We start from the raw sequence: 24,994 nt of genomic DNA, 5'->3' as shown, positions 1-24,994 counted from the left end.
CGCAGACAAATTAGTAGACCTGGTCGAAAGGTACCTAACAACTGAGAATTTGACCTCTTTTTCCAGAGATGCACAGACTTTTCACCCCAAGACCAGACCCTCCCCACCTATAAGTAAGACTGCGTCAGGGGATGGGGGTGGAGAGAGGATCCAAAGAGCAACTCGAGGTGTTAGTAGGACTACTACTAATGTTTGGCGAGAGCGACCTGGAAGACCCATCCCACAGGAGAGGACTGGAAGGTTGATTTGTTACCGTTGCCGGGAAGAGGGACATGTAGCAGCAGTTTGCCCAGCGGTTTGCCCAGTGGATGATGAACCCATGCATTGTGACTTTCTGACAGAGAGACGACAGTCCTTTTTTGCAACCACATACACTGCAGTAAAGGGGAATGAGAAACCTTTATATAGAATGTGTTTAGATGGTAAAGATGTTGTGGTATTGTTGGATTCAGGTAGCCTGGTTACCTTAGTGAGAAGTGATCTAGTGGTGAAAAAAAACGTACATCCTAGGAAAATGGCGGTAGTTTGTGTACATGGGGACACTCGAGAATATCCGGTGACTACAGTTTCCTTTGAAACCTCCCTCGGTAACTTGTGTCACCAAGTGGGTTTAGTTCCCAAACTGCCACATGACGCCATTGTGGGAAGGGATTTCCCAAAATTCTGGGAACTCTGGGATTGCCCAGATTCCCCAGTAGGTGGTTCTTCTGAGCCTGAACCATCTACTCCAGAATCCTCTAACTGTGAGGATTATCCTGAGTTTCCGTGCTCAGTCTTAGCCGGGGAAACACCAGTCCCTAGGGAGGAGCCTGCTACCTCAGAAGAGGAACAGCGGCCGTTAGGGTTGGATGACCTTAAAGTGCACCGAGAAAATTTTATCACTGAGCAATTGAGGGACCCCACATTGCTAAGAGCCCGGGAGAATGTAGTGAAGATAGATGGGGAGCTAGTTAACCCTGACGAGAGGATTGCCCTCCCTTACTTCATTATTGAGAGGGACCTCTTATATCGAGTGTCACAGAGGATAGAGGACACTGTTGAGCAACTGGTAGTGCCTAAACCGTACCGCAAGATGGTTTTGGAACTGGCCCATGGGCACATTCTTGGGGGACATTTGGGAGCAGAAAAAACCCGGGAGAGAATCACCCAGAGGTTTTATTGGCCTGGGATCACTAAGGAAGTGGAATTGTACTGCTCTTCCTGTCCAGTGTGTCAGATTAATGCACCCATGCCCCATTTCCGTAGTCCTTTGGTACCCCTGCCCATTATCGAGGTTCCTTTTGAGAGGATCGCCATGGATTTGGTTGGGCCCTTACTGAAGTCCACAAGAGGGCACCAGCACATCTTGGTGATAATGGATTATGCCACCCGTTACCCAGAAGCGATTCCTCTCCGAAATACCTCTGCTAAAACCATAGCCAAGGAGTTATTTCAAGTTGTCACCCGGGTGGGTCTACCTAAGGAAATCCTAACTGACCAGGGCACCCCGTTTATGTCCAGGGTGACAAGAGAACTTTGTAAACTCCTGAAAGTGACCCAGTTACGTACCTCAGTATATCACCCTCAAACAGATGGGTTAGTGGAGAGGTTTAATAAAACGTTAAAACAAATGTTGAGGAAGGTGGTGGATAAAGACGGAAAGAATTGGGATTATCTGCTCCCTTATCTGATGTTTGCCATAAGAGAGGTTCCCCAATCATCCACAGGGTTCTCTCCGTTTGAGTTGCTGTATGGGAGGCACCCCCGGGGCCTACTTGACATTGCCAGGGAAACATGGGAGAGTGAGAGTTCCCCTCATCGAAGTGTGATTGAGCATGTTGCCCAAATGCAAGATAGAATTGCCCAAGTGATGCCGATTGTGAAGGCACATTTAGCCCAAGCCCAGTTGGCTCAACAAAGGATTTACAATCGTGGGGCCCAGGTCCGTTCTTTTGCACCTGGTGATAGGGTGTTGGTGTTGGTCCCCACGGTCGAAAGTAAATTCCTAGCCAAATGGCAGGGGCCCTATGAAGTATTGGAGAAAATAGGGATGGTGAATTATAAAATTAGCCAACCAGGAAGACGAAAACCTGAGCAGCTCTATCACGTGAACTTGTTAAAACCATGGAAGGATAGAGAGTCCTTGGTCGCTGAGACTACCCGAGTTTCTGCTCCAGTTCACCTGGCTGTCCCTGAAGTTGGGATAGCAGAGACTCTGTCCAAACTTCAGAAACAGGAGGTTAAAGAATTTGTGCTCCGTAATAGGGAGAAGTTTTCAGACCTGCCAGGTTGGGTCTCGGGAGTTAAACATGACATTATCACCACCCCAGGGGATAAGGTCAAGTTAAAGCCTTATAGAATTCCAGAAGCCCGGCGAGATGCCATTCGCCAGGAAGTAAAAAAAATGCTTGAGTTGGGGGTGATAGAAGAGTCAAATAGTGATTGGTCCAGTCCCATTGTCTTAGTGCCCAAACCAGATGGAAGTTGGCGGTTTTGTAATGATTTTCGCCGCCTGAATAAAATCACTAAGTTTGACACCTATCCTATGCCCCGCATAGATGAACTAATTGATCGCCTAGGCACTGCCCGGTACATGACCACGTTAGACCTTACCAAGGGTTATTGGCAAATTCCTCTCTCGGGGTCGGCCAGGGAAAAAACAGCATTTGTAACTCCAGACGGATCTTTCCAATATCGGAGGATGCCTTTTGGGTTACAGAATGCTCCTGCCACATTCCAACGCACCATGGATAAGACCCTTCGGCCTCATCTAGCCTATGCTGCTGCATACCTCGATGACGTGGTCATTCACAGTGAGGATTGGGACTCACACTTACCAAAAGTTCAGGCTGTGTTGGATTCCATCTGGAAAGCTGGGTTTACAGCCAATCCAAAAAAATGTACCATTGGGCTAGAAGAGGCGAAGTATCTGGGGTATACCATTGGTAGAGGTCTAATCAAGCCCAAAATAAACAAAGTTGAAGCTATTAAGGATTGGCCACGTCCCACCAGCAAGAAACAGGTTCGTGCATTTTTGGGGATTGCAGGTTATTATCGCCGTTTTATTCCCCATTTTGCCTCACAGGCTGCTTCCCTGACCAATCTGACCAAAGGGAAGGAGTCTGTCATGATCAAATGGACTCCCGAGGCAGAAACAGCTTTTCAGGCTTTAAAACAGGCTTTATGTAGCCAGCCAGTTTTAAAGTCGCCTGATTTTTCACGAGACTTTGTGGTCCAGACAGATGCATCAAATGTGGGTTTAGGAGCTGTACTGTCCCAGATTATCAATGGGGAAGAACACCCTGTTATGTACCTCAGCCGAAAGTTGAAGGCCCATGAAGAGAATTATGCCACCATTGAGAAAGAGTGTTTGGCGGTGAAATGGGCCTTGGATTCTCTCCGATACTACCTCCTGGGTAGACAGTTTGAACTGGTGACGGATCACGCCCCATTGAAGTGGATGGCACAGAACAAGGAGACCAATAGGAGAATAAATAGGTGGTTTCTGGCCCTTCAGGAATTTAGTTTTGTGGTAACGCATCGCCCCGGTGTTCAAATGGGGAATGCAGATGGTTTGTCCCGTGCACATGCGTGCCTGTCAACCTGTGTCCCAACCCTAGGGTTGAAACAAGAGGGGGGGGTATGTGACAGGAAGTCAGGAAAATCTATGGGTGTTGTCACTGACGGGAGATATATTTCTGCTTGGTTTAGACAATTCACTAATTGCTATCAGGTGTCGGCTGCAGAGGTAGGCAGGTAGGTGTACGGAAGTTGAGAACACTTTCAGCTGTTCAGAATGAGGCAATTAAGATCTCTATAACTTGTCCAAAGGGAGTCTATTGATTGCTGTCTCCTGAGGCTGTGTAAGCTGGGGAGAGCAGTCAGATGAGAGACTTCTAAAGGTGAGGTGTTGAATTTTTTTCTGTGTAAAGAAAACACAAATGGACATTTGAGTGTCTGCTGTAGAACCAGCAGGGTCTGCCCAAAGAGTAGGTTGGGAAGACTCCTTAGATAGGTTCCGGTGTGTGAGAAGGTAGACGCCCACAGTGGCCAGGATTTATTTTGTGTTTTGTTTTATTTTGATGTTTTTGCTGCATGCACTGTTTTGAAGAAATTGGACGAATAAAGCATAAACTGTTGTTTTCAACCACTCCTCGGCTATCTCCCTGTGTGACGAACCCCCCCCCAAAAGGGGTTATCCACACCCGCTACCGAGCTAATCCCTCACAATATATATATATATATATATATATATATATATATATATATATATATTTCTGGTCATATCCATCAAGCTCAACTCCAAGCACAGGCACAATTGTTTTCTTACTATTGTAGCAGTTTCCAAGCTCCACTGACTTTCTTTCGAAAACAGATTTTAGTGGTTTCTCAATGTACAAATTCACAAGTCAGTATGTTGTCTTGAAAAATTAGGATTGGCCAACTAATAAAATTTGTTTCCTGGAGTACATGTACAGGACACAGGGTTCTTTAAATCATTACAATTTAGGTTATATCCAACTACCTTAATTTTACCTTCCACTGGCAAAAAACAAAGAATGACCTATAGGGACCTCTCTCCACTAGCCTTAAATTTGTAGCAGGCAATAGGGAAAAAATAGAAAAAGAGGTGAGGGTCCAGTATTATTAGACTTCTTCAAATCATTATGTACACTTCCCAAGCTGACTTGCTGCCTCACCTATGGCACATTGTTGAGTGGGGGACCAGGGAACATCTGTTTGCTGATCTCCCCTAGCTAGCAGGAGCGCAACTTCCAGTTTCTGTTATCACCTTCCCTGGAATTTGTGACCAGAGAGGAAGCTAATTAAAATCTTTTTTACACCAACAATTCATATTTCTGATATGTGCCTGCTGTACCATGTTCTCTTTGTAAAGTTTCCTTAACCACTTGCCGACCGCCAGCAGTACATATACTGCGGCAAGTCGCCTCTGTCCTGCGAAACGGCGTAACTATACGTTGTTTCGTGGGACCGCTAGTGGGGGCGCATGCTAATTGGCTATAGGGGTAGCCAATCAGCAGGTCCAGCGGCCACGATTGCAGCCAGGCACCCGCGATCACTGCCCCGTCGAGTTAGAGTGACGGTCTGCCGTTGTAAACATGGCAGACCACTATTCTGTCAGTTATGAACACAGGGATCCTGTTTTCCTCTTATTTAAAAACACAGGTCATCCCCTCACAGTTAGAAAGCACCCCCTAGGGACACATTTAACCCTTTGATTGCCACTGGTGTTAACCCCTTCCCTGCCAGTGTACTAGTACAGTAACAATGCATATTTATTTAGCAATGATTACTGTAGTAATGTCACTGCTCCCCCCAAAAGCATCAAAAATGTCAGTTAGGTGTCCGATCTGTCGCAGTCCCGCTAAAAAACGCTGATCGTCGCCATTACTAGTAGAAAAAAAAAAAAAAAAGACATAAATCTTTCCCCTAGTTTGTGGATGCAATAACTTTTGTGCAAACCAATCAATACAGGCTTATTGGGATTTTATTTTACCAAAAATATGTAGCAGAAGACAAATTGGCCTAAAATGATAAAAAAATAAATAGATTTTTACATTGTTTTTATTGGGAATGTTATATATATATATTTTTCTTTTTTCAGAATGGTTGCTGTTTTTTGTTCATAGTGCAAAGAAAATCACAGAGGTGATCAAATACCACCAAAAGAAAGCTCTATTTGTGGGGGGAGGGGGAAAGGACATCAATTTTTTTTTGGGCACAGCGTCGCAGGACCGCGCAATTGTCAGTTGAAGTAACGCAGTGCCGTATCGCATAAAATGGCCTGGTCATTAAGGGGGAAAACCTTTCCGGTCCAGAAGTGGATAATGTGAAATCCCTGGTGTTCTTGCAAGTCCCCTTGCTCTCCTATTAAGGATTAACCACTTTACCACTAGAGCATTTTGCTGTCTTACGTCTGAGGCACTTTTTGCGATTCGGCGCTGTGCGACTTTAACTGACAATTGCGCGGTCGTGCGACGCCATACCCAAACAAAATTTACGTCCTTTTTTTCCCACAAACAGAGCTTTCTTTTGGTGGTATTTGATCACCTGTGCGATTTTTACTTTTTGCGCTATAAACAAAAAAAGAGCGTAAATTTTGAAAAAACAACAATATTTTTCACATTTTTTTATATGAAATTCCCCCCCAAAAAATGTAAAAATCAAATTTTTTTTTAATTTTTGGCCAATTTGTTTTCTGCTACATATGTTTGGTAAAAAAATTCACAATAAGCGTATTTTGATTGGTTTGCGCAAAAGTTATTGCGTTTACTAACAAAGGGAAAGATTTCTGTCATTTTTGGTGTTTTTTTTTTAACGCGTAATGGCAGCGATCTGCGATTTTTTTTGCGGGACTGCGACATTGTGGCGGACAGATCGGACCCTTGACTGACATTTTTGACACTTTTGGGGGTACCAGTGACATTACTACAGTAATCAGTGCTATATATATGCACTGTTACTGTAAAAATGACACTGGCAGGGAAGGGGTTAATTTTATTGGAGAGGGAGGGGTTAATGTATGCCTGGTGCTTACTGACGTGTGGGGGGGGGGGGAGGTGACTGTGTGAGACAGGGACAGATCGGATGTCCAGCTATGCTGAACACTCCGATCTGTCACTCCCTGTCACTTGGGAGATCCGCCCGCTTGTGTTTACACAGGCGGGCGGATCTCCACACTAGATCCCCGACGATCGGGGCAGAGCAGCGGCAATCGCCGCTGCTCCTCCCCTGGCCCGACTCCCGCTGTGACCAAATACAGCGGGAGCGAGCCTCCGGCGGCGCGCGAGCGCCGCCCACAAGGGGGAGTGTCTGACGACGTAGGTCTACGTCGTCAGACGATAACGAGCCACTTTGCCGCAGTAGTACTACGGTACTCAGTGGCAAAGTGGTTAACCAAACTAAGCAGTAGAGTACACCATGGTCAGTTCTCTATTCTCTTTTGCTATGCTGGGAACTCGGTACACTCTCCTCCAATGACCAGACTTGTACTGACATACCCCCCCAGACATTCACTGGAAAGTTCAGTGAGCTGCTGAAAACCCTATCGTGTTATTTGGGGCAACCTCTATGGCAGTAGGCATCACGGTACAGAGGTATGGCCGCGTCCACCAGGCCCCTCCACTGCGAGAGCGTGGGGGGAGCCCGCTGGCGCCAATAAAGGGCAATATTTTTCCTGGCGTAAAAAAGTAGCAAACCCAGGAGGGTGCAGTCCGCCACCCAAGAAACCATATCATCCAAGAGGCCCAATAGGCCCAGTCTGGGAGAGGGGGTCATCGAAATTTGCAGGATAGTGGATGAGAGTGGATAGTGGATCAAAGATCCGGGACCAGTAAGCTGAGAGCTCCGGACACGTCCAGAAAATATGGATAAAGTCTCCTGGAGCTTGTCCACAACGCCAGCACTCCGGGGAGTGTGAGGCGTGAATTTTATGCAGGCGGTGAGGGGTAATGTATGCTCTGTGTACTATTTTATATTGGACCAACCAATCCCTCAGGGAAACAAGAATTTTAAAGGGGGATTCCCATATGTGTAGCCAGTCCACCGAGTCTAAGTCTGGGACATCCCGGGCCCAACTAGCTATTCTGGCTTTTTTAGATGTTTTTTTGGCAAAGTCCAATCTGGCTTTTCTATTCTTCAGGCTTATGAATGGTTTGCACATTGTGGTGAACCCTCTGTATTTACACTTGTGAAGTCTTCTCTTGATTGGAGACTATGACAATGATACGCCCACCTCCTGGAGAGTGTCCTTCACCTGTCTGGATGTTGTGAATCGGTTTTTCTTTACCATAGAAAGGATCCTGCGATCATCCACCACTGTTGTCTTCCGTGGACGTCCAGGCCTTTTTATGTTGCTGAGCTCACCAGTGCGTTCTTTCCTTTAGAATGTACCAAACTGTTGATTTGGCCACTCCTAATGTTGCTATCTTTCTGATGGATTTGTTTAGTTTTAAAGCCTTAAAATGGCCTGTTTCACTTGCATGGACAGCTCCTTTGAACGCATGATGTTGGTTCACAGCAATACATTCCAAATGTAAATACCACAATTGGAGTCAACTCCAGCCATTTACCTGCTTAATTGATGAAAAAATAATGAAGGTGCAGCCCACACTTGGCCATGCAAAAGCGTTTGATACAATTGTCCAATTACTATTATTCCCTTGAAAAATGGTGGCTAATATTAAAAGCTGTAATTCCTAAACCCTTCTTCTGATTTGGATCTACATACCCTCAAATTAAACATGAGAGTGTGCACTTTGAGCTCATATCCATTATATAACTGTAGTTTGAATATGTTTTGGCAAATACCTGAAAAATTGTGCCTGTGTCCAAATATAAATGGACCTAACTATGTGCAGTGTTCTCAATAATGCAAGCATTCTTATTATTCAAAAAGCCTCAGATTCTAAGCTTTCTGGTGAATGACACCTGAGGCAATTTAACTTAAATTTTCACTAAATAATGAGAGAGATAGAAATTGGCAATAGGTTTGGGGATCTGAAAAGTGGCTTTCTTGAATAAGGCAATATATGTAAAATAACCATATACCAATTGGAATCATGTGTTTTATAGAGCCTACCCCTAAGAAAAAAAAAATATAATATATATATATATATATATATATATATAGTGAATCAGGAAAGTATTCACAGCTCTTCACTTTTTCCACATTTTGTTTTGTTACAGCTGTATTGCAAAATGGATTAAATTCATTACTTTCCTCAAAATTCTACAAACAATACTCCATAATGGCAATGTGAAAGAAGTTTGTTTGACATCTTTGCAAATTAAAAAAAAAATAAATAAAAAATAAAACAAAAAGGGAAAAAATCACAAGTATTCACAGCCTTTGCTCAATACTTTGTTGAAGCACCTTTGGCATCAAATACAGCCTCAAGTCTTTTTGAATATGATGCTACAAGCTTGGCACACAAATTTTTGAGCAGTTTCTCCCATTCTTTGCAGAACCTCTCAAGCGCCATCAGGTTGGATGGGGAGTGTCGGTGCACAGCCATTTTCAGATATTCGATCTGGTTTAAGTGTGGGCTCTAGCTGGAACACTCAAGAACATTCACAAAGTTGTCCTGTAGCTACTCCTTTGTTATCTTGGCTGTGCGCCTAGGGTCGTCCTGTTAGAAGATGAACCTTCACCCCAGTCTGAGGTTCAGAGGGCTCTGGAGCAGGTTTTAGCAAAGGATGTCTGTGTACATTGCTGTATTCATCTCTCCCTCAATCCTGACTAGTCTCCCAGTACCTGCCACTGCCATTCTTCGCTGTAGGTATTGGCCAGGTGATGAGCAGTGCCTGGATTTCCTCCAAACATGATGCCTGTCATTCAAACCAAAAAAGTTAAATCTTTGTTTTGATTCTCATGGTCTAAGAGTCCTTTAGGTGCCTTTTGGCAAACTCCTGGCGGGCTGCCATGTGCCTTTTACTAAAGGAGTGGCTTCCGTCTGGCCACTCTACTATACAGGCCTGATTGGTGGAGTGCTACAGAGATAGTTGTTCTTCTGGAAGGTTCTCCTCCCCCTATAGAGAAATGCTGGAGCTCTGTCAGAGTGACCATTGGGTTCTTGGTCATCTCCCTGACTAAGGCCCTTCTATCCCAAACAGATTGGCCCACTCTAGCAAGAGTCCTAGCGGTTCCAAACTTCTACCATTTACGGGTGATGGAGGCCATTGTTCTCATTGGGACCTTCAATGCTGCAGAATTTTTTTTGCACCCTTCCCCAGATCTGTGAATCTGAGGTCTACAGGATATTTCTTGGACTTCATGGCTTGGTTTTAGCTCTGAAAAGCTACTGAATGTAATCTGTTTTAGAATAAGGCTGTAACATGACAAAATGTGGAAAAAGTGAAGCGCGGTGAATACTTTCCGGATCACACTGCTCAAAAAAATTAAAGGAACACTTTGAAAATACATTAGATCTCAACGGGGAAAAATATCATGCTGGATATCTATACTGATATGGACTGGGTAATGTTTTTGGAATGAAAGGATGCCACATCGATTGATAGAAATGAAAATTATCAACCTACAGAGGGCTGAATTTAAAGACACCCCAAAATTCAAAGGTAAAAAATGATGTATCAGGCTAGTCCATTTTGTTGAAATGTAGTAGTAGCAATTCAAAATGGTACTCAGTATTTTGTATGGCCCCCACTTGCTTGTATGCATGATTGACAACGTCGGGGCATGCTCCTAATGAGACGACGGATGGTGTCCTGGGGCATATCCTCCCAGATAGGGACCAGAGCATCACTGAGCTCCTGAACAGACTGAGGGTGCAACCTGGCGACTTCGGATGGACCGAAACCGAATGTTCCAGAGGTATTCTATTGGATTGGGGCCAGGCAAGTGTAGGGGCCGCCATTCAATGGTATCAATTCCTTTATCCTCCATGAATTTACTGCATACTCTTCCCACAAGAGGCCGGGCATAGTTATTCACCAGGAGGAACCCAGGACCCACTGCAGGATCTGACAATAGGTCCAAGGATTTCATCCCGATACCTAATGGCAGTCAGGGTGTCAGGTCTAGCCTGTAGAGGTCTGTGCGCCCCTCCATAGATATGCCTCCCCAGACCATTACTGACCCACTACCAACCTGGTCATGCTGAACGATGTTACAGGCAGCATAATGTTTCCACGGCTTCTCCTGACCCTTTTCACGTCTGTGACATGTTCTCAGGGTGAACCTGCTCTCATCTGTGAAAAGCACAGGGCGCCAGTGGCAGACCTGCCAATTTTGGTTTTCAATGACAAATGCCAATTGAGCTCCACGGTGCCAGACAGTGAGCACAGGGCTCACTAGAGGACCTCAGGTCACCCTCATGAACTCTGCTTCTGATTGTTTGGTCGGAGACATTTACACAAGAGGCATGCAGGTCGTCATTTTGTAGGGCTCTGGCAGTGCTCATCCTGTTCCTCCTTGCACAAGGGAGCAGATACTGGTCCTGCTAATGGATTAAGGACCTTCTATGGCCTTCCCCAGCTCTCCTAAAGTAACTGCCTGTCTCCAGGAATCTCCTCCATGCTCTTGAGACTGTGCTGGAAGACACAACAAATCTTTTGGCAATGGCACATATTGAATGAAAAAACGTGTAGTTATTTGAGTGAGAAATGTGTAAATTAAAAGTGTAAATGTGTGCAGCTGCTGCAAACACTAAGAAAATCTTAGGGAAAATGATTTAAACAAATTTATGCAGCGCTAGCTTCAAAAATATTTTGGTGAAAATTATAGTATACAATAAAACCTCAAAATATTGTGTGCAAAAAGTGCTAAGTGCTAAAATATCCAAATATGCAATAAACAATAAATATCAAGTGCATAAAATCTTAGTTCTAAAATCCACATAAAGTGTTATAAATAAATCCAAGTGAGTGATAAGTGCATAAAAAGTCCTTAATGTGATCCAAATAAGGTGCCAAAGTGCCAAGAATTCAAGGTGCTTGCAAAGTGATAAGGTGCCCCTCTCGGTTCCCCACTCACCAGATTGCCAATATAAAAAGACCTTTGTATATTATTGCACAGTGGCCCGGGATCTTTGGAACAAACTTCTCCAATGTAGCCTTCAGTATTGTATGGGTCCGCCTCCGCTTCCACCATTAAATAAAAAGAGGGCCGTACATGGTGAAGTATGTATATACCGATTTATTTTCCATAAAAAGTCAAATGAATACTTACAAACGAAAGAAGTATTATGACATGTAAACAATATACTTGTGTGGCGCCGCTCTCGGCGTGCGTTCCACACACAGGAAGTTCCTGACCGGAAGTGACGTTCTGTCTGGTCCGCAACCGGAAGTGCGTCAACGCGTTTCACCGTCAATACAGCGTCTTCAAAGACATCACTTCCTGTAATAATTTAATTTCCTCCACTAATGTTGAGTCTCAAGATATTAATATTCCTATATTTATAGATTTTTCATAATTTTTTTTATATTTTTTATACATTTAAATATAACAATATAAAATGCAATATTTGTTTAAACCACAATCAGTTAATTTTTAAATAATTTTATATAAAGATACCTTTTAATATATAATTCTCAGAAGTATAATACTGATTAAGTTTTGTATATAATTTTATCTATTTTATGAATGCTAAATATGTTGTTTTAATTATTAATATATAGCGGAAATAAAAAAAAGGGATCAATAATTTTTGTAAACAGGAAGTGATGCCCGGACGTAGGAAACGTTCACAAACATATCAGATTAAATTTATATATCTATATATGATATAGATGAGTAATGCCACTATATCAATTCCAGTAATTAATTTTAGTAGTTTGTGACCGATAGAATAAGCTTGTATTAAGAGATTCCGGACGTGATGACAGAGAGGCTACGATAAAAAAAGCCTCCGCTAACAGGAAGTGATGTCTTTGAAGAGGCTGTATTGACGGCGAAACGCGTTGACGCACTTCCAGTTGCGGACCAGACGGAACGTCACTTCCGGTCAGGAACTTCCTGTGTGTGGAACGCACGCCGAGAGCGGCGCCACACGAGTATATTGTTTACATGCCATAATACTTCTTTCGTTTGTAAGTATTCATTTGACTTTTTATGGAAAATAAATCGGTATATACATACTTCACCATGTACGACCCTCTTTTTATTTAATGGTGGAAGCGGAGGCGGACACCCATACAATACTGAAGGCTACATTGGAGAAGTTTGTTCCAAAGATCCCGGGCCACTGTGCAATAATATACAAAGGTCTTTTTATATTGGCAATCTGGGGAGTGGGGAACCGAGAGGGGCACCTTATCACTTTGCAAGCACCTTGAATTCTTGGCACTTTGGCACCTTATTTGGATCACATTAAGGACTTTTTATGTACTTATCACTCACTTGGATTTATTTATAACACTTCATGTGGATTTTAGAACTAAGATTTTATGCACTTGATATTTATTGTTTAATGCATATTTGGATATTTTAGCACTTAGCACTTTTTGCACACAATATTTTGAGGTTTTATTGTATACTATAATTTTCACCAAAATATTTTTGAAGCTAGCGCTGCATACATTTGTTTAAATCAATGGCACATATTGATGTGCCATCCTGGAGGAGTTGGGCTGCCTGTACAACCTCAATAAGGTCCAGTTATCTCCTCATGCTGCCGGCAGTGACACTGACCCTAGCCAAATACAAAACTAGTGAAAAACATTTAGAAAAGAAGAGTAGGGGGAAAAAAATTGGATTTTTGACTTACCGTTAAATCCATTTCTCTGATGTTCATTGACGGACACAGCTCCTGATTCTTTTTAGCCATTGGGTTATACTGCCCCCTACAGGAGTGGGACAATAGACAGGAAAAAGCTTGACTACGCCTATGGGCAGTCCCAGGGGGTATACGCCCACTCTCAGCTATAGGCACTCAGTTTTGTTACAAGCAGTGTCAGAAGAAGCCAACTCCACAGAGGGGTGAGTGCTGTGTACGTCAATGAACTTTAGAGAAATAGATTTTTCAGGAAGTCAAAAATACCATCCAGGGTGGCAACAGAGCCAGCACTGAAGGAACCAAATGTCGGACATGCTGAAAAAAAGGTAGGCACCAGGGAGTGTGTGGCCAAAGGTCGTTGAAAAATAAATGCCAAAACCCGATACCTGGCCCTTGATGGTACTCAAGGTCGATTTTTGTTCAACTCCCTGTTGAAAAAAGGTTAAGATCTGATCCACCGGGAAGGAGCGAGGATGAACACCAAGAGACTCACACCACGCAATGTACATCTTCCACGTATGATGGTAGATTTTTCTAGAGGCAGCGTAGGAATCACCGATTCAAACAAACCTCCACCCTTCAGCACCTGGTGTACAACAGCCAAGCCGTTAAAGCAAGCGCCTGTATAACAGGATGAAACATTGGCCCTTGGGGCAACAGATCCTCTTTAAGAGGAAGTCCCCAAGGAGCATCGGTGACCAGTTGTACCACTAGAATGATCAGAATCCCTTCTGCCTGAATCCTGCACAGGAGTCATGGTAGAAGTTTGAGAGGGCTGGAACAAATCAGTCAGCCCACCTTGGAATGAGGGCTACTTACCGAGCTCCAGTACACTAATTGGCAGTCTGGGCTCTGCCAGAGTCCAGACCCCCTGAGCACGAATGGAGTTTTTCCTGAGGAAGAAACACTGTGGCTAAGGCCGTGTCCAGAGTCAGACCCACATAGGCCATTTTTTGTGGACAGAACCAAAGCAGACTCCTGTGTTCAGGATCTCAACGAACTCCCTCAGAGTTTGCAGAGCAATATCCGGTAGTCCATCAGAGCAGTCAGATACTCTGCTCGCAGACGATCGTCCAGGTACCCCAGTACTTTGATCGTCTGCTGACTCAAACAATGCCAGCACTGGGGCCAACACTCCTGTGAGGACCCGAGGTGTGGAGGTGAGACCAAAGGTCAGCGCCACAAACTGATAGTGCTCCTCGTCCACAGCAAAACAGAGGAAGCGTGGCGCCAAGGACATTAAAATGTGCAGGTAGGTGTCCTTGATGTCAAATGAAGCAAGAAGAAATCCCCCTGATGTAGGGATGCCACTACCATGTGAATGAACTTCATGCGGAACTTCTGTATTCGTACAAAGCAGCTTAACGCCTTGAGGTCCAGAATTGGATGTAACTTCCTTCCTGGGAACTGTAAAGAGGTTTGAGTAAAAAAACCCTTGAAAATGTTCCAAAGTCGGAACCGGAACAATCACCCTTTGAAATAACAAGTCTTGCACTGCTCCAAAGAGACCCCGTAAGTGATCTGGGGACAAGTGCAGTTTGGAAGGGAAAATCCTTCTGGAGGACAAGACCAAACTCGATCTCGTAGCCTGACTGAATAACTTTGTGGACCCACTTGACCTGTACCACTTGACCTGTACCAAGGAGGTCCATGGATCCGGAAACCAGCAAAGACACCCCCCCTCCCCAGATAGGGGTGAGGGCGCCCCTTCATGCAGAGGGGGAATATTACAATATATATTACAAACAAAAAAAACCCTCCACTCATAGTCAAAAGAAGCTTGATATTGCTATGGGTTCACCTTTCAAAGACCAGAGTGTTCAACATTCATATTACAGAATATAAATCCTCCTGGATGTCACATTGTGCCTTATGACTAAAAATGAAGAACGAAAAAGTCCACATAAACTAATAATCAGCAGCTCCCTTTTAGGATTATTCCACACAAGAGGAAGTGGAATCTTGGTTCTCATGGACAATTGTGAACTTATAATATATTTAATTAGGAAAAAAATGTTTTTTACTAACCATCGTTCTTTTCTAGAAGACGCCGTTTCTTTTTTTGTCTCTCTTCTTTCTCTCTTTCTGCCATTTCCTTTGCTAACCTGACTCTCTTCAATTTCTCTTCTGCCTCTTTGCGCCTATTATTCTCCTTTGTTGCTTGCTATGGAAAAACAAGAAAATTAAATTCTGTTAACAGCCTGATTATACACAAACATGAAACAGTAGTTAAAAATCAATCCATATACAAATGAAGATTTAGAACCACTGTATTTTTTCATGTTACGCAGGTTTTCCACTTATAGGAATTTTAAAGCCCCAGAGTCAATGGGAGCTCTTTCTCTTGAAATGTTAGTCTTCTGTAGCTTTGATAAACCCAAAGCCACATTTTTCTGACACATCACCAGTTAAACAAAAAAAAAAAAAAAAAAAAAAACACACACACACACACTGTATTGTCAAAAGTATTGGGACACCTGCCTTTACGCGCACATGAACTTTAACGACATCCAAGTCTTAATCCGTAGGGTTCAATATTGAGTTGCCCCACCATTCGAAGCTATAACTGTTTCAGCTCTTCTGGGAGGCCTGTCCACAAGGTTTATGAGTGTGTCTTTGGGAAGTTTGATCATTCTTGCAGAAGCTCATTTGCAAGGTCAGGCACTGGTGTTGGACGAGAAGGCCTTGCTCGCAGTCTCTGCTCTAACTCATGCCAAAGGTGTTCTATCGGGATGAGGTCAGGACTCTGTGCAGGTCAGTCATTATGGACTTTGCTTTGTGCACTGGTCCAAATGATTTGATGAAGGGGGGATTATGGTGTGGTGTTGTTTTTCCAACATGACTGCACATAAGTGTCCATAGAGGGTCCATAAAGACATGGATGAGCGAGATTGGGGTGGAGGAACTTGACTGGCCTGCACAGTCCTGATCCCAACCCAATAGAACACCTTTGGGAAGAATTCAAGTGGAGATTGCAAGCCAGGCCTTCTCGTCTAACATCAGTGTCTGACCTCACAAATGCGCTTCTGGAAGAATGGTCAAACATTACTATAAACACACTTCTAAACCTTGTGGACAGCCTTCTCAGAAGAGTTGAAACTGTTATAGCTGCAAAGGTTGGGCCAATTTAATATTAAACCCTACGGACTGAGACTGGGATGCCATTAAAGTTCATGAGTGTGTAAAGGAGTTGTCCCAATACTTTTGACAATATAGTGTATATACAGTATCTCACAAAAGTGCGTACACCCCTCACATTTTTGTAAATATTTTATTATAACTTTATGTGACAACACTGAAGAAATGACACTTTGCTACAATGTAAAGTAGTGAGTGTACAGCTTGTATAACAGTGTACATTTTCTGTACCCTCAAAATACCTCAACACACAGCCATTATTCTCTAAACCGCTGGTAACAAAAGTGAGTACACCCCTAAGTCAAAATGTCTAAATTGGACCCAATTAGCTATTTTCCCTCCTCAGTGTCATGTGGGGAACAAGTGTGGTAAATTTGGTGTTATCGTTCTCACTCTCTCATACTGGTCACTGGAAGTTCAACATGGCACCTCATGGCAAAAAACTCTGAGGATCTGAAAAAAAAAATAATTGTTGCTTTACATTAAGATGGCCAAGGCTATAAGAAGATTGCCAAGACCCTGAAACTGAGCTGCAACACGGTGGCCAAGACCAATACAGCAGTTTAACAGGACAGGTTCCACTCAGAACAGGCCTCACCATAGTCAAACCAAAGAGGTTGAGTGCACGTTCTCAGAGTCATACCCAGAGGTTGTCTTTGGGAAAAAGACATATGAGTGCTGCCAGCATTGATGCAGAGGTTGAAGGGGTGTGGGGGTCAGCTTGTCAGTGCTTAGACCATACACTGCATAAAATTGGTCTGCATGGCTGTCATCCAAGAAGGAAGCCTCTTCTAAAGATGATGCAGAAGAAAGCCCGCAAACAGTTTGCTGAAAACAAGCAGACTAAGGACATGGATCACTGGAAACAGTATTCTGTGGTCTGATAAGACGAAGATAAACTTATTTGGTTCAGATGGTGCCAAGCGTGTGTGGTGGCAACCAGATGAGGATTACAAAGACAAGTGTCTTGCCTACAGCATCGTAATGGGAGTCTCATGGTCTGGGACTGCATGAGTGCTTCCGGCACTGGGGAGCTACAGTTCATCGAGGGAATCATGATTGCCAACATGTACTGTGACATACTGAAGCAGAGCATGATCCCCTCCCTTCAGAGACTGGGCCGTAGGGAAGTATTTCAACATGATAACGATCCCAAACACACCGCCAAGATGACCAGTGCCTTACTAAAGAAGTTGAGGGTAAAGCTGATGGAATCGCCAAGCATGTCTCCAGACCTAAACTCTTTTGCGCATCTGTGGGAAATCCTCAAATGGAAGGTGGGGGAGAACAAGGTCTCTAACATCCACCAGCTCTGTGATGTTGTTCATGGAGGAGTGGAAGGGGACTCCAGTGGCAACCTGTGAAGCTCTGGTAAACTCCATGCCCAAGGCATGTGTGTATTAGCATTAATGAGTACACCCCATTTGAAAAGTAAGATTTTAATCAATATCTCAATAAACAGAAGAACAATTTCCAAAATTTTAACAAAACATTAACTATATATATATATATATATATATATATAGTTAACATATATATATTATCACCATTAACTATTATAAAACTATAACATTATAGAACATATGTTTAGCTCATTACATGAACGTAAGGTCAATAGTTTAACTTATAAATACACCGCACAACAAAAACTACTACATCTAGTATTTTGTATGACCTCCATGATTTGTAAGGACAGCACCAAGTCTTCTAGGCATGGAATGAACAAGTTGGAGACATAATGCAACATCTTTTTCCATTCTTCAAGAACGACCTCTTTTAGAGACTGGATGCTGGATAGAGAGTGATGCTCAATTTGTCTCTTCAGAATTCCCCAAAAGTGTTAGATTGGGTTCATATCAAGAGACATACAGCACTAGGCCACTGAATCATTTTCACCCTGTTCTTCTTCAGAAATCCAACAGTGGCCTTAGATGTGCGTTTTGGATCCTTGTCAAGTTGGGAAAGTACACGACAGCCAAGGGCACAGAGTGATGGTAGCATCTTCTCTTTCAATATAGACCAGTACATCTGTGAATTCATAATACCATCAATGAAATGCAGCACCCATACAGTCCCACAGGACTTTGCCACTACCATGTTTTACTGTAGGCACCATGCATTTTTCTTTGTACTCGTCACCTTTGCGACACCATACAGTTTTGAAGCCATCAGTTCCAAAAACATTTATCTTGGTCTCATCAATCAAGAGTACAGAGTCCCAGTAGTTGTCTTTTTCAGCATGGGACCTGGCAAATTCTATGTGGGCTTTAGAAGAGGTTTCCTTCATGGACGACACTCATGCATGCCATTCCTCTGCAGTGTACGCCGTATTGTGTCACAGGAAACAATCACCACTATTTGACTTTCTACTTTCTTAGTTAACTGTAGTGAACTTGCAAGGCGATTTTCTTCAACCCTTCTCATCAGAAGACGCTCCTGTCGAGGTGCTAACTTATGTGGAACGGCCTAGAATGTCTGTGAGATGGTTGCCTTTTCCATTTTTTTTGTAATATATCAACATTTTATTTAATTTTCCATTAATATAAACACAAAAACGAAAATAAAAACAAAAAAAAAAAAAAAGGATATTTCAATACCGTTTTTGACGTGTAAGTCATACTAAAATCCTTCCCTCCCTTCCAAAAAAAAAACAAAAAAAAAAAAAAAAAAAAAAGGTATTGGTCCAGGCAGGTGTCAAGATCTTACTTTGCCTTCCTGTTGGCAGCCATCTTGGACATGTGCAGGCTGCTGTCTTTTATAAACTCTGTTTGCATCATCACTTGCCTGCTGCCTGGGTGTCGCTCAGTGATGATGTTGCACACCTGACTAAATATATATATTCTGTTGGCTTGCAGTTCTTTGCCCTTGTGTTTGTGCTCCAAGGTGCATCACTGCTAGCAGTCTTCTGTTCTCCGTGCATGACCTGGCTTGGCTGACGACTTTCCTGGCTCTCGATTTCACATCGGCAGACGATCCACCTCTGCACTCGACCCCGGCTTGGATGACTACCCGCTCTGGACTTGACCCCGACTGTTCCTGATTTCGTTCCTCACTTTTGCTGTGCGTTTTTGTTATTTCTTTATTTTCCTTGCTTCTGCGTGTGGTCTGGTTTCAAAGCACCTTGACAGTATACAAGGGCCATAAATCTTGATGATGCAGGTGCTCCTACGCTCCCCATGCTGGTTTCCAGGCTCGATCAACAAGATCACCATTTAGGTCTCTTCGCTCAGGCGTTGCAGACGTTACTTGAAGGCACAGCACACCTTGCTCCTGGTGCTGCTAGGCCGGTGGTTCCTCCTGCTCCTGCAGCTGGAATTGCTGTTACCAGAGGGATGACTGATTAAACCCCCCTTCCGCAGCATAATGGGGGTGAACCGACTCAGTGTCGTGGCTTCCTAAACCAAGTGGGCACTTATTTTGAGATGGTTCCTCAGGCATTTCCCTCTGACAGGTCCACGGTAGGGTTCCTAATCTTGTTGCTCTTGGACAAGGTCTGGGCCAATCCCTTATGGGAGACCGATAATCCTGTGATACTCAATTACCCGAGTTTTGTTGCCTCCTTCCGTAAAGTATTCGAATTGTGCCTGCTTGCTCTGCCTCTGCTGCTAAGCTGCTCCTGTCCAGGGTATACAAACCGTTGTCGAGAATGCCATCAAATTTCGTACCCTGGCAGCAGAGGTGGGCTGGAATAATGAGGCTCTGGTGGCTGTCTTCTCTCATGGTCTCTCTGATGCATTGAAGGACGAGGTTGCTGCCAAGGCTCTCCCTGACGAGCTCGAGGCTCTCATTTCTTTCCTGATTTTGATCGATACCAGGCTCAGGGAGAGACCATTGTTTATGGAGCGCCTGTGGAGGCCTCTTACTGGATTGGCTCCTATGATTTCTTCCCCACCCTTGGCTTCAGAAACACAATCTGACCTTTGACTGGCAGTAGGGTCGAGATCCTCTCTTGGTTTCCACAGTGTGGCGCTGTTTGTATCCATGGGCCTGTTAAGGTACTTTGTATCTCCTCGGATTCAGTGTTGCTTACTGAATATCGTGAGTATCAAGATGTATTTGACAAGGTGCACGCTGGTACTCTTCCCCCTCATCGTCCGAGCGATTGTGCCATAGACTTGCAACCTGGTACCATTCCCCCTCGTGGCAGGGTTTATCCTCTCAAGGTTGCTGAGAATAAGGCCATAGAGGAATACGTTGCGGATGCGCTTGCCCGGGGGCATATTCGCAAGTCCACTTCTCCAGCGGGGAGGGCAGTTTTTTCTTCGTAAAGAAGATGGGGGGGTGAGTTAAGACCTTGCATTGATTTATAGGGGCCCCGAATCGCATCATGGTCAAGAATGCAAACTCAAATCCATTGAATTGTTTGACTGCCTAAAGGGAGTAGCGATCTTAACCAAGCTTGACCTAAGGGCCGTGTATAACCTCTGAAGGATCAAGGAGGGCGATGAGTGGAAAACGGCATTTAATACCAAAACCAGTTATTACGAATATCTCATGATGTCCTTTGGCTTGTGCATTGTGCCCGCTGTCTTCCAGGAGTTCATCAATTATATCTTTCCTGATATGTTGCAGCAATGTGTAGTGGTCTATTTGGACGACATTTTGATTTACTCAGTCTCCATCATATCACACTACCTGAATTTAAGACGGGTGCTGCAATGGTTACGTGAGAATGGGCTTTTCTGTAAGCTTTAGAAATGTGAATTCCATCTGTCTCAGGTTGCCTTCTTGGGCTACATCATTTCTGCTGGAGGGTTCTCCATGGACCCTCAGAAGGTTTGGCTGTTTTACAATGGCCTCGCCCTGGTGGTCTCCGTTCCATTCAGCGTTTCCTTGGGTTTGCCAACTACTATCGTAGATTTATCAGAAACTGACCAAGAAAGGCAGCGATCCCCACAATTGGACGACGGCTGCCATCCAAGCTTTTGAGGCCCTAAAGACTGCTTTCGCTTCAGCTCCCATTCTGTCTCATCCCAATCCTCGTTTGCCCTTTGTCCTAGAGGTGGATGCGTCTGAGATAGGAGTAGACAACCTCCTGTCTCAGCGTCAGACACCTGATGGACCCTTACTTGCTTGCGAGTTTTACTCCAAGAAGCTGTCTCCAGCTGAATGAAATTACAAAGACGTATCTCTCGGAGGCCAAGAGGCTCACACCCCGTCAGGCAATATGGGCCTTATTCTTGTCTCGTTTTAACTACATGGTCTATTTGCTCCAAGGATGGTAAAGCTGATGCCTTGTCTCGCCAGTATTCTGAGTGTTCCAGGGAGGACTCCATGCCGACAGCGGTCATACCTTTGAATCATATACTGGCTGCCATCCGCACAAACGTAACCTCTGCTCTTGGGGAACAGATCTTGGCTGCCCAACCTGATGTTCCTACAGAGAGAAAATGTTTTGTACCTGAGGGGTTTTGCATCAGAATGTTGCGCATGTACCACAATTCTATGACTGCCGGTCATCCTGGTAAAAAACCGATATCCTGGGCTAATTCCCATCCTTTCTAGTGCCCACCTCTCTGCACGGATGTTGCTGCATATGTGTCTGCTTGTTCGGTCTGTGCCCAGAAAAAATCTCTGCGGCACCTTCCCTTGGGCCTACTGCATCCCATTCCCGATAAGGAGCATCCCTGGTCTCACCTGGCCATGGATTTTACTGTGGAACTTCCCACATCTCGAGGTTACACAGTTATCCTCACGGTTGTCGACCGGTTCTCCAAAATGTGCCACTGTTTCCCATTTAAGTGGCTACCTGCTGCTCAGGAGCTAGCCTCGGTGTGGGCCAGGGAGGTTTTCCGCTTACGCGGGTTGCCTAAGGACATTGTCTCAGACCGTGGGTGCCAGTTTGTCTCCAGGTTCTGCCATGCCTTTTGCTCCTAGTTGGGTATTCAAATCTCCTTCTCCTCGGTCTACAATCCACAGTCCAATGGTGCCACTGAGCAATCCAACCAAGCTCTGCAGCAATTTCTCCTCTGCAATATATCTCAGACCATTAAGACAATTGGGTTGATCTGCTACCCTGGGCAGAGTTTGCCAGGAACTCTGCCATCAACTCGTCTTCCGGAATGTCTCCATTAATACCCAATTATGAGTTTCAACCCATTGTGTTGCCTGAGTCGTTCTCGCCACAGGACATCCCGGCTGGGGAGGATCATCTTTGAGTCCCCTGTTCCACTTGAGTGCAGATTCAAGAATCTTTACGGGTCTCTGCACAGCTTCAGAAGCTCCAGGAAGACCGGAGAGGTTTATCTGCTCCTTCGTAGCAGGTCGGGAAAGGGTGTGGTTTAGGCCCGTAATCTCAACCTCGGGATACCCAGTCCTAAATCGACACCCCCTTTTTTTGAGCCTTTTCGCATCCTCCATAAGGTGAATCCTGGTGTGTGTATCTCCAATGTCTTTCACGTGTCACTTTTGAAACCACTGTTTTGCAATTGCTATACTTCTTCACTTCCTCGTCCCATTCCTGTGGGCAATCATGAGGAGTATGAGGTTAGAAGCATTTTAGATTCTCACCTGTTCCAAGGTCAGGTTCAATACCTGGTGCACTGGAAAGGTTATGGTCCTGAGGAGCACTCCTGGGTTCCCTCCACTGATGTTCATGCTTCCACACTTCTCTGCGCTTTCCAGACTCGCTTTCCTCAGAAACCATTTTTTGCCCTGCGGAGGAGGGGCAGTTGAGGGGAGGGTACTGTCAAGGTTTTACCTTGCCTTCCTGTTGGCAGCCATCTTGGACATGTGCAGACTGCTCTTTTATAAACTCTGTTTGCATCATCACTTGAATGCTGCCTGGGCGTCACTCAGTGATGATGTTGCACACCTGACTTTATATATCTCCTGTTGGCTTGCAGTCCTTTGCCCTCGTGTTTCTGCATTTATTGTTGTTGCTCTAATAAACTGCTTTATTTTACTTGCATCTTTGTGTGGACTGGTTTCCTGGCACCCTGACAGCAGGAACATAAAAAGCTTAGGGCCCTTCGGTCAGGAAAGAATGGCTATAGGGGTAGAATTTTCTTCACACCCAAATCTCTTTGAAGCCTCTGGTCTCCAGACCCTGATCTGGGAATTAAAAAACTCATAGAAAACCAAAAAACTCTGTTTACAAGGGGGCCGAATACTTTCGCAAGGCACTGTATATTTGAAAATTAATCAATCCTTATGTACTGATTGCTTGACCGCAGCCTGATACCATGATTGGTGATCAGCATACTTCTGGGAGAGTATAGGGATATGTCCTCTCAGACCTAGAGAGTATTCACCATTTACGTACATTGGTTGGGTGGAAAGTGGCTAAACAGCTATATAATGATGTACATGTACAATACTATTTTATGTTTTATGTCATTCTTACGTTCAAATACTGTTTATATTTTATGGTAATCACAATTACAGGTCATTTGGTAGTTTATTAATACATTATTTGCAATCTGCAGGTACTGTATTTTTTTATTTTTTTTGTTATTATACAAATTGTAGTGTAACAACTAATAGGTGTCATATAGACTGCTGGTATATACAACACTCCAGGAAATCTAACTTCCTGATTTGCACACTTCCATTCTCAGAAACCTGCACCAAATTACAAGCCATATTTAGGCATGTCCTGCAATAGAATTTACATTTTTTTGGAGGCAGATACCACAGCTTTTCCCAGTGCACCACTAAAATTCATTAAGAAATCAGTTTGAGAAAGGGCACAGTGAAGCAAAAAGAAATTTCTTCAGTTTATAAAACTATGCATTTTCAAGAAAGATTGCTAAAAATCATGCTGCCTATACAGTTTACCTAGAGGTGAGCGTCATTGTCTCAGCAAAACTAACATTAGAAAAAAAAAAATATAAAATATTTTTTAAGTATTATCTTAGTACTGAAACCAGAAGGCTATGCTTCCTGTCAGTCACCCATGTTTAGAGTTTTAGTAAAAACTAAGACACATTTGTTGATGTCTTTCTAATACAAACAGTAGACTAATAATTATTAAAAAATAAACAAACTGCTGTATTATACTTTTTTCCCCTAAATGAAATAAGCAATCAATTTAATTATGGTTGAAAGTGATGGAAACTAAAGTCTAAGGAAATTAGCGAGCAACAGTTGATAATGTAGTCATTAAATCAGCATGTAGCTTATGGGATCAGATTTCATGCTTCTTTTGCTGTAGCTGCTCTTTGAGATAACATGAGGAAGACAATTTTAATTTGCATAATTAAAAAATAAAAAAATCGGCATTGGTTACAGTTGTATAATTAAAAAATACTGTAGAGGAGAGACACGGAGCCATTTGTCAACATGTGTTAAGGCCTTTGCAAGCATGCACTTTTGCACAGAAGTCTACGATTCAATGGAGATCAGTGTTTCTAGCTTGCGGCTGGACTTTTTGAACATTGCCACATACACCTATTTGATTGATCTTAAAGGATTTAGCAATCCCAATTTTACTATAGCATGTAAAGATGTGGAGTCAGAGTCAAAAGCTAGATTTCCGTTTAAACATCACTCGTGGAATTCTGCCCACGACTCTAGATCACACTAAAATCCCAGCAAAAATATGCAATGTGCTTAGGGTCTATTCATTCCTAATGGCACACTAAAAACATCTAGTGGCTACATGCCTGAAAAGGTAC

At 43.7% G+C, this 24,994-nt stretch overlaps 1 protein-coding gene across 1 annotated transcript in view; it reads right to left on the bottom strand.

Moving 5' to 3' along the window:
- The window catches only part of DIAPH3 (diaphanous related formin 3), a 1,357,913-nt gene that overhangs the window by 274,637 nt on the left and 1,058,282 nt on the right, over nucleotides 1-24,994 (bottom strand). The window contains exon 25 of the mRNA XM_082245041.1: nucleotides 15,267-15,402. Coding sequence (XP_082101167.1) covers nucleotides 15,267-15,402 — 136 coding nt within the window. The remainder of the gene's footprint in view (nucleotides 1-15,266; nucleotides 15,403-24,994) is intronic.

This window comes from Pelophylax lessonae, assembly GCF_965119305.1.
Source record: "Pelophylax lessonae genome assembly, chromosome: 2".
In the NCBI taxonomy this organism is placed as follows: Eukaryota; Metazoa; Chordata; class Amphibia; order Anura; family Ranidae; genus Pelophylax; species Pelophylax lessonae.
This window is presented reverse-complemented; position numbering and strand designations above follow the sequence as displayed.